At 41.6% G+C, this 16,502-nt stretch overlaps 2 protein-coding genes and 1 long non-coding RNA gene across 4 annotated transcripts; 2 read left to right on the top strand and 1 right to left on the bottom strand.

The window, feature by feature from the left end:
• The first annotated feature begins 638 nt into the window (after positions 1-638).
• Positions 639-12,734, top strand: LOC6585371 (apyrase). 2 transcript variants are annotated; one of them, XM_015160875.3, is made up of 9 exons: positions 639-807; positions 876-1,167; positions 1,466-1,691; positions 1,771-1,968; positions 2,030-2,432; positions 11,810-11,967; positions 12,026-12,122; positions 12,193-12,550; positions 12,605-12,734. In XM_015160875.3, the coding sequence occupies exons 2-9, from the start codon at positions 1,028-1,030 to the stop codon at positions 12,702-12,704; spliced, it is 1,680 nt and encodes a 559-aa protein (XP_015016361.1). In that variant the 5' UTR covers positions 639-807; positions 876-1,027; the 3' UTR covers positions 12,705-12,734. The 2 variants fall into 2 exon arrangements, with proteins under 2 accessions (XP_015016361.1, XP_002011003.1); XM_002010967.4 differs by lacking the exons at positions 11,810-11,967; positions 12,026-12,122; positions 12,193-12,550; positions 12,605-12,734 and adding exons at positions 2,929-3,086; positions 3,161-3,257; positions 3,342-3,696; positions 3,765-4,116 and having other exon boundaries at positions 650-807.
• A 125-nt stretch (positions 12,735-12,859) lies between these two features.
• LOC6585373 (heat shock protein 60A) lies at positions 12,860-15,702 on the top strand. Its single transcript, XM_002010969.4, has 3 exons — positions 12,860-13,032; positions 13,783-15,153; positions 15,212-15,702. Exons 2-3 carry the CDS (start codon positions 13,783-13,785, stop codon positions 15,560-15,562), a joined length of 1,722 nt encoding a protein of 573 aa, XP_002011005.1. The 5' UTR covers positions 12,860-13,032; the 3' UTR covers positions 15,563-15,702.
• On the bottom strand, positions 13,034-13,788 carry LOC122756903. Its single transcript, XR_006356760.1, has 2 exons — positions 13,248-13,788; positions 13,034-13,193 (listed from the first exon to the last, which is right to left on the bottom strand). It is a non-coding gene; the product is annotated as an uncharacterized LOC122756903 (long non-coding RNA).
• Positions 15,703-16,502: the final 800 nt, after the last annotated feature.

Below are 16,502 nucleotides of genomic sequence, written 5' to 3'. Positions count from 1 at the left end.
TTATTCTCTCAGCTACTGTAAATATATATAATATGTTCGGATATATCATGGTTTAAATATATTATCTATTTATTATATAATAAGATCTTATTTATTGGTTAAAATCCAATTCTCAATACGACCAGTATCCAATATGGGCAGCACTTGGCGACAAATATACTGTAAGCTATCGGCAACTTTTTGAAATGGGCAAATGAGCGAAACGCACAATCGACCTGCAATATGTATAGACATCGTATTTGAATTTTGGCGCCAATATTTTACATTTAAAAATTATGCAAAATATGTAATTGCCATGTGTAACGAATGCTTATCTAAAAAATAAATTCAAGTTAATTTAAGAAGACTGTTATTTCCTGTGAATACGTAAACTGTAACAGTAGCGATACTGCCATTCAAATTTAGCGCCTAACTATCGCTGTTAAAGTAATTTGTGTGGAGCCACTAACCATAGTAGTGGAGCACAGCAAACATAAACAGCCGTTACTTTATTATGTGATTTTATAATTGTGGCGCGCAGTATTAAGTTTTAGAATTAAATGAATGGAGATTGCAATGTAATTGTTTTTATAGTATGCACGTTTCAATTTGTTTTAATTATTAAACTGATGATGAATACAACATATTTAAAAATCACAAAAGTAGTTATTTTCTTACGTCATTTGTCATATAGAACTATAAACTTAAATCGTAAAGCAGCATTTCCTATTGGTTACGGGGTTAAAATGGGTGGGGACTTTTGGATGTGGTATGCGTGAATGGCCCCGTTAATCAGCGGCTATCACAACGGCTAAGCACACAAACAACGTAAAGTCTATATATCACTGATAGATGAACGACTATAATTTATAAATATGTACATATATTTTTGCCAGTTGGACAGGTTCTTGTGTTTACTTACGATTTGAATCGAGTGCAAGCCGACAGCTGAGCGAACGCGATTCAGTTCTAAAAAGACCAGCGCACGGATTAGGCTATAATAAAGCCCTCGCCCTTGTTCTCGCTCTGAACCCACACGTGACACAAGATGATCAAGATGAGTCTAATGCCAATTCTAATGCTAATGCTAATGCCAATGGCGATCATCATTGGCGCCATCGAACAATCGAGCGATGTCGCTGATCGATTTCCGCTGTCCATTATACACATTAACGATTTACATGCCAGGTAAGTTTTCCAGCTGTGATAACTGTAAATCACGGAAAAACACATGCTGACATATGTACACCGTAGAGTGTTTCTATGGCTCGTTGAGTGGGCAATGGCAGATATCATCATATAATCGACTCGAGTACCGTAAACACAATCATTGTAATCATGTGCGCCAAGCTTATCTCCGACAACTGTTTCCACACGGCCATCGCATCGATAAGCACGCAATATCCCCAAATACACACCTTATACATATGCCAATTCTTAATATGATTACAAATTGCTGAAATTCCCCCATCTGATCGGATTTTAGATACGAGCCAACGGACACTGGCGGCGGCACCTGTGGTGAGGAGGAGCAATGCATCGGCGGCTATGCGCGCACCGTTTACACGGTGAGGCGTCTGCTCGAGGAGCAGAAGGACTACAATCCCATCTACATCAATGCGGGCGATAGCTTCCAGGGCACGCTCTGGTACAACATCGGACGCTGGAATGTGACCCAGGAGTTTCTCAATATACTGCCAGCCGATGCGATGGTTTGTTGAACTCCACATTTAAGATCTTTACATGTTGCTTTCCCCTAACCTCTTCTCCTTCTTCTTCTTATTTCGGTAGACTCTGGGCAACCATGAGTTCGATCATGGCGTCTCTGGCTTGGTGCCCTTCCTGAAGACCGTGCAGACGAACATGCTGGTGGCGAACATGGACTGCGCCCATGAGCCCACCATGGAAGGCCTCTACGAGAAATCGAAAATCTTGGAACGTGGTGGCCGCAAGATCGGTCTGATTGGCGTCATCCTAGAGACCACCTATGTAGCATCCGTCGCAGTTCCAGTTTGGTTCAAATTTTCATTCGCTTCGCTTTGCTTTCTAGGACCTGGCCAACACAGGCAATCTGATCTTCCGCAACGAGAGCGATACGATCCGCGAGGAGGCGCGCTACCTGTCGGAGCAGGGCGCCAACATCATCATCGTGATCTCGCACTGCGGCTACGAAGTGGACAAGGTGATTGCCGAGCAGGCGGGCGATGTTATCGATGTCATTGTGGGCGCCCATTCGCACACGTTCCTCTACACGGGCGTGCCGCCTGGACCGGACAAGGCTTATGGCGACTATCCCACCGAGGTGACTCACAGCAATGGCCATCGTGTGCTCATCGTTCAGGCGGGCGCCTATGCCAAATATGTTGGCAATCTAACGGTGTATTTCGACAGCAAAGGCGATGTTATCGACTTCGAGGGTGCACCCATCTATATGAGCAATGATGTGCCTCAGGGTAAGTAGCCTTTTTATATTATTGTTCGTATATACCCTGTACTTAAATTGCTGATAGCATTTACAATCGATAAATATCGATGTACGGCAATGGTAATTTTTAAGTGTATCTCTGAATTCTTCAAAACGGTCCAAAAACTGCTGTTGCTATATGCAGATATTTATCGATAATTATCGATTTACAGCTTTGTTTAAAAATGGATGAAAATCTACGCAAATGATAATATTGATAATTATTTAATTAATTTTTGTCGATATATGTCGATATATATCGATAAACATATAATGACTGTTCGATATCTATGTATGTATCTATGCTCACGTTAAGAATTTTTACAGTCGTTTTGTCAAAGCCGACAAATATCGATAAATAATTTATATCGATTTAAGTAGATTTCTTGACTCGCATTTAAGCCAAGTAGTCGGGTAGGGTATTCTTGCGTCGTGCATGCCTGTGCTAACTCGTTTGTGATGTGTTGTTGTTGTTGCTGCTGCAGATGAAACTGTGGTGAGAGCTATACAGCCATGGAAGGAGGTCATCGATAAGGAAGGCAAGGTGGTCATCGGCCAAACCCTTGTCGATCTTACCAAAGAGGATTGCGGCAGAAGGGAATGCAATTTGGGTAACTTCGTCTGTGACTCGATGGTGCATACGGTATGTTAAATATATTATGTATATGATAATGATATGACTAAGCTAATTCCGGTATATGAAAACTCTTCTTACAGTTTGTCGGCCTATCATCCTTTGAGAGTCCACAGTGGACGAATGTTTCGATAGCTTTGGCATCCACGGGCGGTATGCGCGTGCCTCTGCATCGTGGCAGTGAGTGAATCCTAAAACTTGATTGATAGTTACAGTAAATCATGGCTAAGCGCCACTCCATGCATATATGTATATCTATTACAGATCTGACCTATGCGCATATGGTGAGCATGGCGCCGTTTGAGAACCAGTTGATGGCCTTCAATTTGCCGGGCCAGAACATTATCGATGCCCTGGAGTATGCAGCTAGCAAGATTGATCTGGAGAACGGGGTAACCAGCTCGTATATAATGCTGCAGGTGTCCGGCCTGAAGGTGACCTACGACTATACCAAGCCGATCAATTCACGTGTTATCTCTGTGCTGGCCCGTTGTGCCGACTGCGATGTGCCCGTCTACAAGCCACTCGATCCGGCTCAGTCCTATCGCATTATCACCCCCAGCTTTTTGCAAGGCGGCGGCGATGGTTTTAGCATGCTTAGTACGGGCACTGACATCCAGTGAGTGTTGATTGATATCAGGCATCATATCGAAATATCGATATTTATCGAGTTTCTTTCGTTTGCAGAGTGAGCATTACGGACATAGATGCCCTCATCTCGTACACCAGCAATGTGAATCCTATCTACACGGGCCTTGAGGGTCGTATTACGGTGCTAAACTAAACCACGTTTTTAGACGATAAATATTGATCTATTTTTAACGATAAATATCGATTTATAGCATTGGTTTTTTTGAAAAAAAAAGAAAAACTATTGATTCGAGAATTTTCAAGAGTATATTCCTCTATCAAATAGGCAATTTGCTAAAAATCGATAATTATCGATAGTTACAAATATGAGCTTTATTCCTTTAAAAATTTAACCAAATTCAGATGTACATAAATCAATTTTTTGTGAATAAAATCTATTTGTAAACTATTTAAATTGTTTTCTGATACGACAAGATTTATTTTCAAATGTTCGATAGAGAATAGGTTTAAAACACGTAAGCATGAAACCGTGTATAAATTAAGCTTTTTTGCTGTAGTTGTTAGATGTTAGTGTGCGGTGTTGCACAAAATGAGTAGACTTCAATAATCCCGTGGCGACGACCGACGTTCTTTATTATCAAAAATCAACTAAAGTACAGTGACATAAATTCTTATATCCAAAGCTAGCCCTAAACCCTGATTATGCTGACATTGCATATTTACGCGAGGCATCGCATTACTTCGGGCAACAACATTGTTGCGCGTTGGAGCCACTGCTGCTGTTGTGCAATATCCGCTGGGAACGGCTACATTCATGCTGACGGCGCGTGATCAATCTGAACATTTATGTTTTGCTGGTCGATTGTGTTAACTCCTCCCCCACTTAGATGAATGACGTCCTCGGCTTTCTTGAAACTGTTAATTAATGTTTGAAGATCACGTTGACGTTTGTTCCTCTGATGTCTTTGATAGAGTTTCATCGAAGCGTAGCAGGAGAGTAAAAGGATGGCCACGGTTAGCCCAGATACTATTGGCCTTCTTACTAGCCCTTCCTCTAGTTGAGCAATATCCCGCAGATTTTTTATGCTTATCTTCTGCAGGTATGGCAGGCTTGGTATCTCTTGGTGGTCTGTTATATTTAAGAGCGCAGATACCGCTGGTCCCGGGGATTTCCTCACGTAGTTTTTTTTGGTTTTGGTATACGGTGTTGTTTACCTTTATCTTGTCGTCAAAGGTAAGGAGGAACGTCCCTTTTACCATCTGCTCGTTGACTGTAGCTGCTCCGTCGTTGATGATGATTACTCCATCGTCGACTATGGTTAGAGGTTCGAGGTGGCTGGGCCGAGTTGAACAATGTGCGGTGTCACCTGAGTGTAGCTGTTGAGCGCATGTTGTGTAGGGTGACTTCTTGCAGAACGTTATTGTGAGGGCTGTACTACAATTTCCTATTGATATTACATGATTTCCACAGTCAGCTAAATTGTAGTCTTCGGCGAAATTTATTATGATGCCGTTGTGTTGGACAGGGTATACGGTTAATTTTTTACATACTATGCTAGGCTTAGGATATCTTATAATGAAATGTAGAAAATTTTCGCTTAACAAAACTTTAATTTGAGATACTTCCATTAAGTCAGTAATAGTGATATTTATAGAGTGTTCATTAACAATGTTTTTTAAATCAGTGGAATCCAAAATGGAGGGGTTTACAATTCCAACCTTTGCAAGTGTTACTGATAGTATTAAGGTTTTTAACTCTGAGATAATTATTCTATTTCTTGTTAGCAGCGTTTCATATAAATGCTCTGTGTCTACTTGTTTTACTTTTGTGTTTTTTACTAGGAGGTTTACGGTGTCAGTTAGCTTATTAATTTGTTCCTGCATTTTTGTGTTTATGGTTATCTGCCTATTTTCTGACTCTACAAGTTCATTCTGTGTAAATTTTAGTTTCTCGAAATCATCATGGTCTGGCGTGCCAGCTACGACCTTTAGAACGGTGCCTAGCATATTGATACTCCTAGCATGTCTATGGTGGACATTTACTGTAGCTATTAATGTTTCTATATGTTGTATGTCTGCGTCTAATAACATTCTCATATGTGATCGGGGGAAATGGTTTGCTAATTCTTTCGTATTTTTTACTATTTCTGAGTATAGGGTAAGGTTGGTTGAGTGCTTCAAGTATTGGAAATCCGTCCAAATGGTTACGTATCCGTCCAAGATCGGTATGTAGTCCATGTTAGTATAGTCAGTCAATTTCGCTGTTATCGTTGTAGCAAAAGAAGTATAGTCCAAATCCTAAAAAGATAAAAAGGGAATTTAATGTTTTGCCTATCTTAGATTGTCCTTGTGGACCACCCTCCCTTTTATTAAGACTGTTGTCCCCAAGTCTGCGTCAATTTTGCCTTCGTTGTATAGTGGTGTCAGTTTGTTCCCTAAGCGTCTGTTTGTTTTTTCCAAAACTGTGTCGCCTATTTGGAATTGTCTATTGTGTCTTGTTTCGTTTACTCTATTTGTTAGGAGTTGTTGTGCCTTTTGAATTTTATTTCCTATCTCTATTTCGAGTTCTGGGGAGGATGAGTGGATTATATCGATTGGTCGTTTGTCCGTTACTGAGTGAATTGTATTGTTATATTCGATAGTTGCTTGAAGTATCGTTTCAACAGTGTCAGTAATTTTCCTTTGAGCTGTTAGGCATCTTGCAATGTCACCGAGGGTGCTATGGAATCTCTCGACTTGTCCGTTTGATGTACTATGGAGTGGTGGGGCATTTACGATTTGAATGTTATATTGATTGTTTAGCAGAGATTTTATTGTTTCGGACTTTATGGAGGGCTCGTTATCGCAATAGATCGTCTTGGTATGCCGGTAAAAATTTACAAGTTGTAAAATTGCTGATTGTATGTCAATTATTGTCCTTGAAGCGATGGGTTGAACAATTGCAAATTTTGAAAATTTATCTATGCACGTAAGGAAGTATTTTTTATTGGTTGAGTATATGTCTATGTGTAGTATTTCGCCCACATAGGAAGGTATGGGTGTTTCTCCAAGTATTTGTTTTTGTGGGTGACGATTGTACTTAGCTGTTTTACAAATTTTACAATTTGAAACAACTTCGTTCGTTAATTTTGTCATTTTCGGAAAAAAATAGTCTTGTAAAATCTGCTTCACATTTTCTTGGGCTGCTCTGTGAGCCCGATTGTGTTCTGTTGCAATTATTTCTTTCTGTTCGTTTTTATCAAAAATGTCATTTACTATGTACTTTGTATATCGAAATGTTGTTGTTGGAAAAGTTTCTATTAGTTTATGTTGTATGAATGCTAATATTGGTAACTCGCAATGGATTGCATTTACGACATCTTTTTTGACTACATCGCAAACTCTTTTGATTAACGAGTCTCTGTTTGAGAAATGAATTGTATGTCGGATTTTCTTACCAAATAGGATAACTGTACGATCAGAGGCTATATTATTTTCTTCTATTATAATTTGGTTTTGGAAACAGTTGATTGGTTTGTCTGTTGTGTCTATGGTGTATGTGAGCGATATTTCGCTGTGAATTGTGGCTCTGTCTGACTGTACATCGTCCTCTAGGGCATGAATATTATGCCGTGACAGTGCGTCCGCAACGTAGTTCTCCTTCCCTGGCTTGTAATAGATGTTTGCGTTATATTCATCTATAAAAGCTTTCCAACGCCTGATTTTTGCGTTCGGGTTTCGGTCGGATACTGCAAACGTCAGAGGCTGATGGTCCGTAAAGATATTTAAATTTTTTACCCCATATAGATAATTTCGGAGGTTTTTTAAAGCCCAAACTATTGCAAGTAGTTCCCTCTCATTTGTTGCAAAGATAAGCTCTCTATCCTTTAATGTTCTTGATATCATGGTGATTGGTTTTCCACCTTGTGACAGAACTGCCCCAAGACCAGAGGATGAAGCGTCCGTTGTTAAATCAAACGGCTTCTTGTAGTCAGGGTAGAGCAACATTACATTTTCGGATGCAAGAACCTCTTTTAGCTTCTCGAATGCCGCATGTTGACTCTCGTCAAATTTTACTGGAATTTTTTTGGATTGTCCGGCGCTCACTTTGCCATTTTGGCCTTTTAAGATGTCGCTTATAGGTTTTGCTATAGACGCGAAGTCCTTGATGAAACACCTATAGTAGCTTGCCAACCCAAGGAATGATCTGACGTTAAACAAAGTTGTTGGTACTTCATAGTTACGAATCGCTTCAACTTTACTTGGACATGTCTTTATACCATTACTTGAGACTACGAAACCTAGGTATTCTACACTTTCTTTGAAAAAGTGCGACTTTTCTGGTGAAACTCTCATGTTGGCCTCGTATAGTTTATCTAGGACCCAGGCGATATGCTTGACATGGCTTTCCATATTTTCAGAAAAAATGATTACGTCGTCTACGTAAACATAACAAGATTTTCCAATTTGCTCTCTGAGCACATCGTCAATGGCTCTCTGAAAAATACTAGGTGCATTTTTCAAGCCAAAAGGGAGCCTGCAGAACTCATACTTTCCGCTTCCTACAGAAAAGGCTGTTTTTTCTCTATCTTTTTCGGCAAGTAAAATCTGGTGGAATCCGGATTTTAAATCTAGTGTTGTAAAGTACTTTGCTGTGCCTAAGTTGGATAAAATGGAGGCTATATTGGGAATGGGGTATTTGTCATCTATTGTCTTTTTTGTTTAGTTTTCTGAAGTCTATAACTAAACGTTTCTTTTTTCTTCCCTGCTCGTCGGTACCTTTTTTTATCTACAACCCACACGGGGTTATTGTATGGTGACTGGGACGGACGTATTATACCGTTTTCTAACAGATCTTGAGTTTCTGTGTTTACGAATTCTGATACGCCCATTGGGTATGGATATAATTTTGAATAAATGGGATTCTCGTCCTCTGTTCTAATAGTTGCAATGACATTTGTATTATACGGAAGCGCTTCATTTGGTTCCGCAAATACTCCTGCTCGGGCTTTGAGCATTGTTTGAAATTCCGTTGTTATAGCCTGAGGGGCTTCTATTTCTTTGACACTTGTGAAATTTACGGCTGGGCATTTTAGAAAGTTAATGGTCTCAGAACCATAGTTTGTTGTTAGTTTCTTATTTTTGAAGTCTAATAAAACGTTGGTTTGGTTTAGTAGGTCAAGTCCGATTATACCATCGAATGTCGTGAGGTTTGGTAATAAGAAAAATGTTGTCTTGGTATTAAAAAGGTGCATTATGCATTTCTTGTCAACTACGTTGTGGCCATGGATTGATTTTAATCGAAAGGGTTTTTCTACCGGCGTAATATTTTTTAGTTCTTTTAATGGTCTCACGTAATTCTTTGAGGCTCCGGTATCTATTAGCAACTTTATGGTTTTCCCTGCTATCGTTCTCTCTATGAACGGGAGCAGGGATTTATTCCTAAAAAATTGACCTGGTCGTATTCGTCCAATTCATTGTCAACGTCTTCTGTCTCGGTTTCTGCGATCGCTTGGTATTCGCTATTGTCCTGCTCGTATTCTGTATCTTCTGTTCCTAGGTGGTTAACTCTTTTGCTGTTTCGGTCCTGTGAACCGTGCGCTACCGCTGTTTGGTCGTTTGTTTGCCTGTCCCTGGTTATTGTAGTTTTCGTATTGAGTGCGTCGTTGTTGATTTGGCCACTGAGTCTGTTTCGAGAAGGTCGCGTTTTGTTGGTGTTGCGTAGCCTGTCTGAAGCGAGAAGATGAGTCAACGTCCATTGGTTCTACCTGTTCTTGTCGTGGTGAGAATTCTGGTCTTTTGTAGTGTGGGCTTTTTCCTGGTTGGTTGTGTTTTGGGTCTTGAGCTAGAGTCTTGTCTCTGACTTGCTGTCTTTGTTCGATCTTCTGCGCTTTTTCTTCTATACTGCGGGCGAAATTTGTGGCGAACATATAACGTTCATGATTTGACTCAACTTCTTGAGCCAATGCCAATGCAGAGGGAAGATCAATTGGTCTAGCTGAGAATAGGACATCACTTAAGGCCTTCCTGGTTCCTGAGATGAATACTCGCAGGGCGTCTGCTCTATATTTCTCATTTAGCGAAGAGGCAACGGTGGTGTCGTAGGTCATGATTGTCTTATTTATAAGTAAAGTCAGTTTCTTTTCTACCTCGTCGTAGTACTGCAGTAGTGTCAAATTTCCTTGGCGGAGTGTTGACATCTCCTGTTCAATTAAGTATATCGGTCGTTTGTCGGAGTACGTGAAATCTAACCGATTTATAATGGCCTTAAAATTTAGAGGAGTGTCGAAAGAAGAGAGTACCATATCAGCAGCGTTCTTAATTTTGTTTCTTAATATTCCCAAAGCTTGATAATGCTTTGAGCTACCATCGTATTTCTCATATACCTTGTATGCGATATGCGCAGCCTTTCTCCAAGATACATAAGTTTCGCTTTTTCCTTCAAAGTCCGGGAGGGACTTCATGATGTCAAGGGTTTCGTTGCAAATAACACCTATTTTGATTTCTGCCTCCTTGAAAGTTTCTACCTCGGGTGCGCTAACCTGTACTGAATTTATACGTTGTTCAATTTCGTTTAATTTTCTATCAAAGCTATCTTTTTGAGCAGCTAAAGCGCTTGCGACTGCGCCTTCTACTATAGCTTTTAATTGATCTGAATTCAAAGCCATTTTTAAATTTTCTGTGTTGTAAATTTTTCGAAAATTTGTTATTAAATCTTGTATTTCACTATCACTCATAGGGCAAGTAAAGACAGGGAATTTTGCGTGCTGCGTTTTTTTGTTATTAATAATTAATATTTAAAGGTTGAAATTGTATTTTTATTTGTTTTTACTCCTTAATTTCTTTTTTTGCAATGAACACTCTACTCACATGTTCTTATATTATGTTAGTAGACTGTATGTTGTGTGTTTCTTCGCTGATGAGCCGCTTCGTGGTGGGTGTCTTCGCTGCGTACTGCTTCGTCTAATGCTGCTTTCTTTTTTTCTTTTTTCGTTTTGGTTATGCGTTTTAGTTGTCTTGCTGTTTTTTTTTGCACTTGTGGGGTATTTATCTCACTGAATGCTTGTTTTAATCGAAGTTTTAATTTCGTTTTTTTTTTTTTTTTTTTTTTTTGGGTTCGTTTCGGTTGGGCGCCAATTAAGCTTTTTTGCTGTAGTTGTTAGATGTTAGTGTGCGGTGTTGCACAAAATGAGTAGACTTCAATAATCCCGTGGCGACGACCGACGTTCTTTATTATCAAAAATCAACTAAAGTACAGTGACATAAATTCTTATATCCAAAGCTAGCCCTAAACCCTGATTATGCTGACATTGCATATTTACGCGAGGCATCGCATTACTTCGGGCAACAACATTGTTGCGCGTTGGAGCCACTGCTGCTGTTGTGCAATATCCGCTGGGAACGGCTACATTCATGCTGACGGCGCGTGATCAATCTGAACATTTATGTTTTGCTGGTCGATTGTGTTAACTTATATATATAATCCCTGCAGTATTTCCTAGATTTATTTAATCTTTGATATTTATAGGTATTCCCGATGGACTTTCATTGATTGCGTTCAAAGAAATTATATATGAATTATATTGTTTTTAACAAGTTTTGATAGCTTATCTAAATGGGGGGGGTCGCATTCAATTATTTCTATTAGTTCTTAACTGAATTGTGTGTGTTGAGGCTTCAAAAGCTAACTTAAGTTAGATAGGGAGCGAAAGATAGATGGAGAAAGAGAGAGAGAGAGAGAAAGAACGAGAGACAGAGACAGGGACAGACTGAAATGATGGCCAGTTTAAGGCAGAAGAACAAGGTATACTAAAGCTAAATATACCTCCCTACATACACTAAAAATGTCTCATATCAATTTTTGTTGCATACATTAGCACAAATCCAATATGTCCCTTTGTCATATTATAGGGTATGAACCACTAACCATTTGTACCATATATGCATATATCTATATACGTATAGGTATATCAGCTAACAAGAACTTAGAGAACTTTCCCTTATATATTACATATAAATATATATGTATACATATATATCAAAAATAATAAACCTAAAATTAATGTTGACTAAATGCAGAGTATGTTCACCTATGCATAGATCATGAATAAGCAACGAGACTTATCTTTCATTTCCCTCTTCATGACCTTTGGTTATGCAAGATGAAGACGTTCTTGTAGCTCTGCAGCCTTGGCAGGCACAACTGGAGGAGGCATCCAATCGTATAGTGGGCAACAGTCGCGTCTATTTGCAGCAAGTGGAATGCGCGCGAGGCGAATGCAACTTGGGCAATCTCTACACAGATTCCATGCTGCATGCCGTGAGTCGATTTCCTACACCCACTCTCTATGCTTCTCTCTAGTTCCTAATCTTTCCAGTTTATTAAGGAAGCATCCGCCCAAGCGCCAAATTGGAGCAACGTCACCATCGCGCTGACCAGCCAAGGCAACTTTCGTGTGCCTCTGAAAGCAGGCAGTAAGTTAAAACATAAGTAACCCCTTGGAAGCAAGCTAAATGGAACTCATTTATATCCAATCCGCGATAGACATTACATATAAGCAGCTGGTGGCCATGTGTCCGTGGGAGAATCATTTGTATGCGCTGACTTTACGGGGCGATCATTTGTTGCAGCTGCTGGAGGATAGCGTGGCACCGATGAATGCCAGCCTAACATTTCCCACATCCAAACGTTTTCTTCAAGTCTCCGGATTGAGAATCATCTATAATTTAAAAGCTGAGCCCGGCGAGCGGGTGCGCCAAATACTCGTGCGCTGCTCCAATTGCCCAGTGCCTGAATATCAGCCTTTGCAACAGACTCAGCATTATCGGCTGGTAGTCATGGAGTATCTGGCCAATGGTAAAAATGGTTTCTCTTTGATCAGCGACCATGCCCAAGACCTTGAGTAAGCTATGCCATAGATATTAGTTGATTCGAACTTCTAACGAGTCTCTTTCAGAATGGGTCCCTTTGATTTAGACGCCTTAATGGACTATATGAGTGTAATTGGGCCTATAACTGCCGGTCTAGAGCAGCGAATACAATTTGTAAATGATTGAAAATAGTGCTTTTTCAAATAAACGTTGACGGAATGCAATTTTTGATTATCGATCTATCGTATAAATTTTAGCCAAAAGCATGAAGTTGGTTGCTTTGGGATTTTTCACATTACTTAGCTGTACACTTTTTTTAGCTTACGCGCTGCGGTCACACTGATCCAGTAGTCACTCATTCAAAAGTCTTGTTAAGGTTAAGAGTCCGCCTGCGGCACATTTCGAGCAAGTGAGCTTGTTAATTTACATCAAGTCAAATCGGAAGTGTTTCAACACACAGCATTATTTTTTGATTATTAAACTTGTTACAATCAAATAAAAAAACCGTAAAAATGTAAGTAAAACAAGCTAATTTATTATTTAACGTTCATAAACCGCGTGTGCGCAAGTATTTGGATTATCATTGTTGTGTGTGTGCGTTTGCGCGTGTGTGTGCATTGCGGTGTTATATAAGATAACCGGCAAAGCGAGCGGCTGGCTTCTTTCTAGAATCTTCTGTAAAACATAACGTGAATTGACTTAATGCAAATGTTTGTTAATTATAACTACCAATGACAATTCGTGCGGGCATTCTCTCTTACGTTCCATTGATAATCGCAGATTTTCCAATTGGATTTACTTTCCAGCGGCACACACACAGTCACATATACTCACGTAACAGCGGCAAACGCACATGTTTTCTTTATTCGTCCGATTTCACAATTGCTATGCGGGAACAGTGCATGTTTTGTTATTGGACTTTACATTTCTTGGGTATATGGAAGGTCCATGCACTTGGCCCACATTTCATAACAGCCCTAAACATTGCAGCAGGTCACTTTCGAAGGGGGAGGGGTGGGGGGCTCGGCCTGGTTACATAAATGATTTGTTCTGGAAGACTTGTTCTCGCGCCTTGCTATAGATAGCCCGCACCGGCAGGGGGTCGCCGTGCTCTTATCAATGATTTAATATGAACTGAAATGGAAATCAAATTCCATATTGCATCAATTAGCGCTGTGCACGTGTTCTTTTTTTTTCTCCTCCCGTTTGATGTCTTGCCAGCAATTGATTTATCGATAATTTGATTGCGCTCTGTGCATTGCAGATGTTCCGTTTACCCGTTTCACTTGCACGCACCTCTATCAGCCGGCAGCTGGCGATGCGCGGCTATGCAAAGGATGTTAAATTCGGCGCTGAGGTGCGCGCCATGATGCTGCAGGGCGTCGATGTGTTAGCCGATGCTGTGGCCGTGACCATGGGACCCAAGGGTCGCAACGTGATCATTGAGCAGTCGTGGGGCTCGCCAAAGATCACCAAGGATGGCGTGACAGTGGCTAAGGCCATTGAGCTGAAGGACAAGTTCCAGAATATCGGCGCCAAACTGGTGCAGGATGTGGCCAACAATACCAATGAGGAGGCCGGCGATGGCACCACCACGGCCACCGTGTTGGCTCGCGCCATTGCCAAGGAAGGCTTTGAGAAGATCTCAAAGGGCGCCAATCCCGTTGAGATTCGTCGCGGCGTCATGGTCGCCGTCGAGACCGTCAAGGAGAACCTGAAGACCATGTCGCGTCCCGTCAAGACTCCAGAAGAGATTGCCCAGGTGGCGACCATCTCGGCAAACGGTGACCAGGCCATCGGCAAATTGATCAGCGACGCCATGAAGCGTGTTGGCCGCGATGGCGTCATTACCGTCAAGGATGGCAAGACCCTTATCGATGAACTGGAGGTAATCGAGGGCATGAAGTTCGATCGTGGCTACATTTCGCCCTACTTCATCAACTCGTCGAAGGGCGCCAAGGTCGAGTTCCAAGATGCTTTGTTGTTGCTCTCCGAGAAGAAGATCTCCTCAGTGCAGAGCATTATCCCAGCTCTCGAGCTGGCCAACTCACAGCGCAAGCCTCTGGTCATCATTGCCGAGGATATCGATGGCGAGGCTCTCAGCACTCTGGTCGTCAATCGCTTGAAGATCGGTCTGCAGGTGGCTGCCGTCAAGGCGCCCGGTTTCGGCGACAATCGCAAATCCACTCTCACCGACATGGCCATCGCCTCGGGCGGTATTGTGTTCGGTGATGACGCCGATCTGGTTAAACTGGAGGATGTTAAGGTCAGCGATTTGGGCCAAGTGGGCGAGGTGGTCATCACAAAGGATGATACACTGCTGCTGAAGGGCAAGGGCAAGAAGGAGGATGTGCAGCGTCGCGTCGATCAGATCAAGGAACAGATCACAGACACCACCTCTGAGTACGAGAAGGAGAAACTGCAGGAGCGTCTGGCTCGTCTTGCCTCTGGCGTTGCTCTGCTGCGCGTCGGCGGCTCCAGCGAGGTGGAAGTCAACGAGAAGAAGGATCGTGTCCATGATGCTCTGAACGCCACACGCGCTGCCGTCGAAGAGGGCATCGTTCCCGGTGGTGGCACCGCTCTGCTGCGCTGCATCGAGAAACTGGACGCAGTCAGCACACAGAACGAGGATCAGGTAAGATATGATAACGCTCATCCAAGCGCTGTAATCTCTTCAATCTCTTCATCTATAGAAACTCGGCGTGGATATTGTGCGTCGTGCTCTGCGCATGCCCTGCATGACCATTGCCAAGAACGCGGGCGTTGATGGCGCCATGGTTGTGGCCAAGGTGGAGACCCAAACCGGCGACTATGGCTACGATGCACTCAAGGGCGAATATGGCAACCTGATTGAGAAGGGCATCATTGATCCCACCAAGGTGGTGCGCACCGCCATCACCGACGCCGCTGGCGTTGCCTCGCTGCTGACGACCGCCGAGGCTGTGGTCACTGAGACGCCCAAGGACGATGCTGCTCCTGGCATGGGCGGCATGGGTGGTATGGGAGGCATGGGTGGTATGGGTGGTATGGGTGGCATGATGTAAGCAACATTAGTAAACCACTTCCTCTACACTTCCACACACTGTCGCATCCACACATACAAATGCACACACACACACCTTTCATACGTTTAGGCTCATGATGCACAATGCCAGAGTAGGGGATGGGCACAACCACATTCTTTTAACGAGGTGTAGTTAGCTTTCTTTATACAACACACACCAAGTCACACACACACACACACTCTCTCATACACTCATACATTTGGTGGTCGCCGCCGCCGTGTACTTTGTTTCGCATTTATATCCTGTTTTGAACAATTGTGCCGGACTCGCTGTCCATCCCATACGCTCGCATTGCTGCAATCGTGATACACATATTCTTTTCAAACTTTTTTTTTTATTATTTGTGAAAAAAAAACTATTCCTAAATACTATTTTTTACATGTTATATATGTAAAGGCAACAAATAGCGTTAGTTGTAAAAATAACAATAAAGAATACAAAATTATTGAAGAAAAACATTTTTTCTGTTCGGCGGGTGTTCGCGGAAAATATAACTGTCTAAGTGGGAATGAGGGAGATGAAGAAGTTTGGAAAAACGAGATGAATATACATATGAATATATAGATATGAATATGAATATGAATATATATAGCACATGAGTCTGGCCTAAAGAAGAACCCGAGGTGTGCTCAAAAAGTTTTGCAAAAATTTAATTTGAAGATGGCGGAAAATCTAACTGTAAGTGGGAATGGTGGAGATGGAAGAAGTTTGGTAAAACAAGATGAATATATATAGATATGAACATGAATATAAATAGATATTAATATGAATATATGTAACACTCAAGTGTGGCCTACAGTAGCACCCGAGGTGTGTTTAAAAAGTGTCGTACAAATTAAATTGATTTGAAGACTTTTGCCTCTGCTTCAATCTTTGCCGTTTCCATGTGGTAAAGCGAGGCGACCTACGCCTCGTTCAA

Source organism: Drosophila mojavensis, unplaced genomic scaffold (assembly GCF_018153725.1).
Source record: "Drosophila mojavensis isolate 15081-1352.22 unplaced genomic scaffold, ASM1815372v1 contig_136, whole genome shotgun sequence".
Taxonomy (NCBI): domain Eukaryota; kingdom Metazoa; phylum Arthropoda; class Insecta; order Diptera; family Drosophilidae; genus Drosophila; species Drosophila mojavensis.
Note: the sequence above shows the minus strand (reverse complement) of the source record. Positions and strands in the feature narration are given on the sequence as shown.

Excerpts from the sequence above, each read along its gene's own strand:
- LOC6585371 (XM_015160875.3), top strand. The coding sequence starts at position 1,028 with ATGATCAAGATGAGTCTAATGCCAATTCTAATGCTAATGCTAATGCCA. Across the intron at positions 1,168-1,465 it reads ATTAACGATTTACATGCCAG|ATACGAGCCAACGGACACTG; the intron begins GTAAGTTTTCCA and ends ATCGGATTTTAG. Across the intron at positions 1,692-1,770 it reads TACTGCCAGCCGATGCGATG|ACTCTGGGCAACCATGAGTT; the intron begins GTTTGTTGAACT and ends TTATTTCGGTAG.
- LOC6585373 (XM_002010969.4), top strand. The coding sequence starts at position 13,783 with ATGTTCCGTTTACCCGTTTCACTTGCACGCACCTCTATCAGCCGGCAG. Across the intron at positions 15,154-15,211 it reads GCACACAGAACGAGGATCAG|AAACTCGGCGTGGATATTGT; the intron begins GTAAGATATGAT and ends CTTCATCTATAG.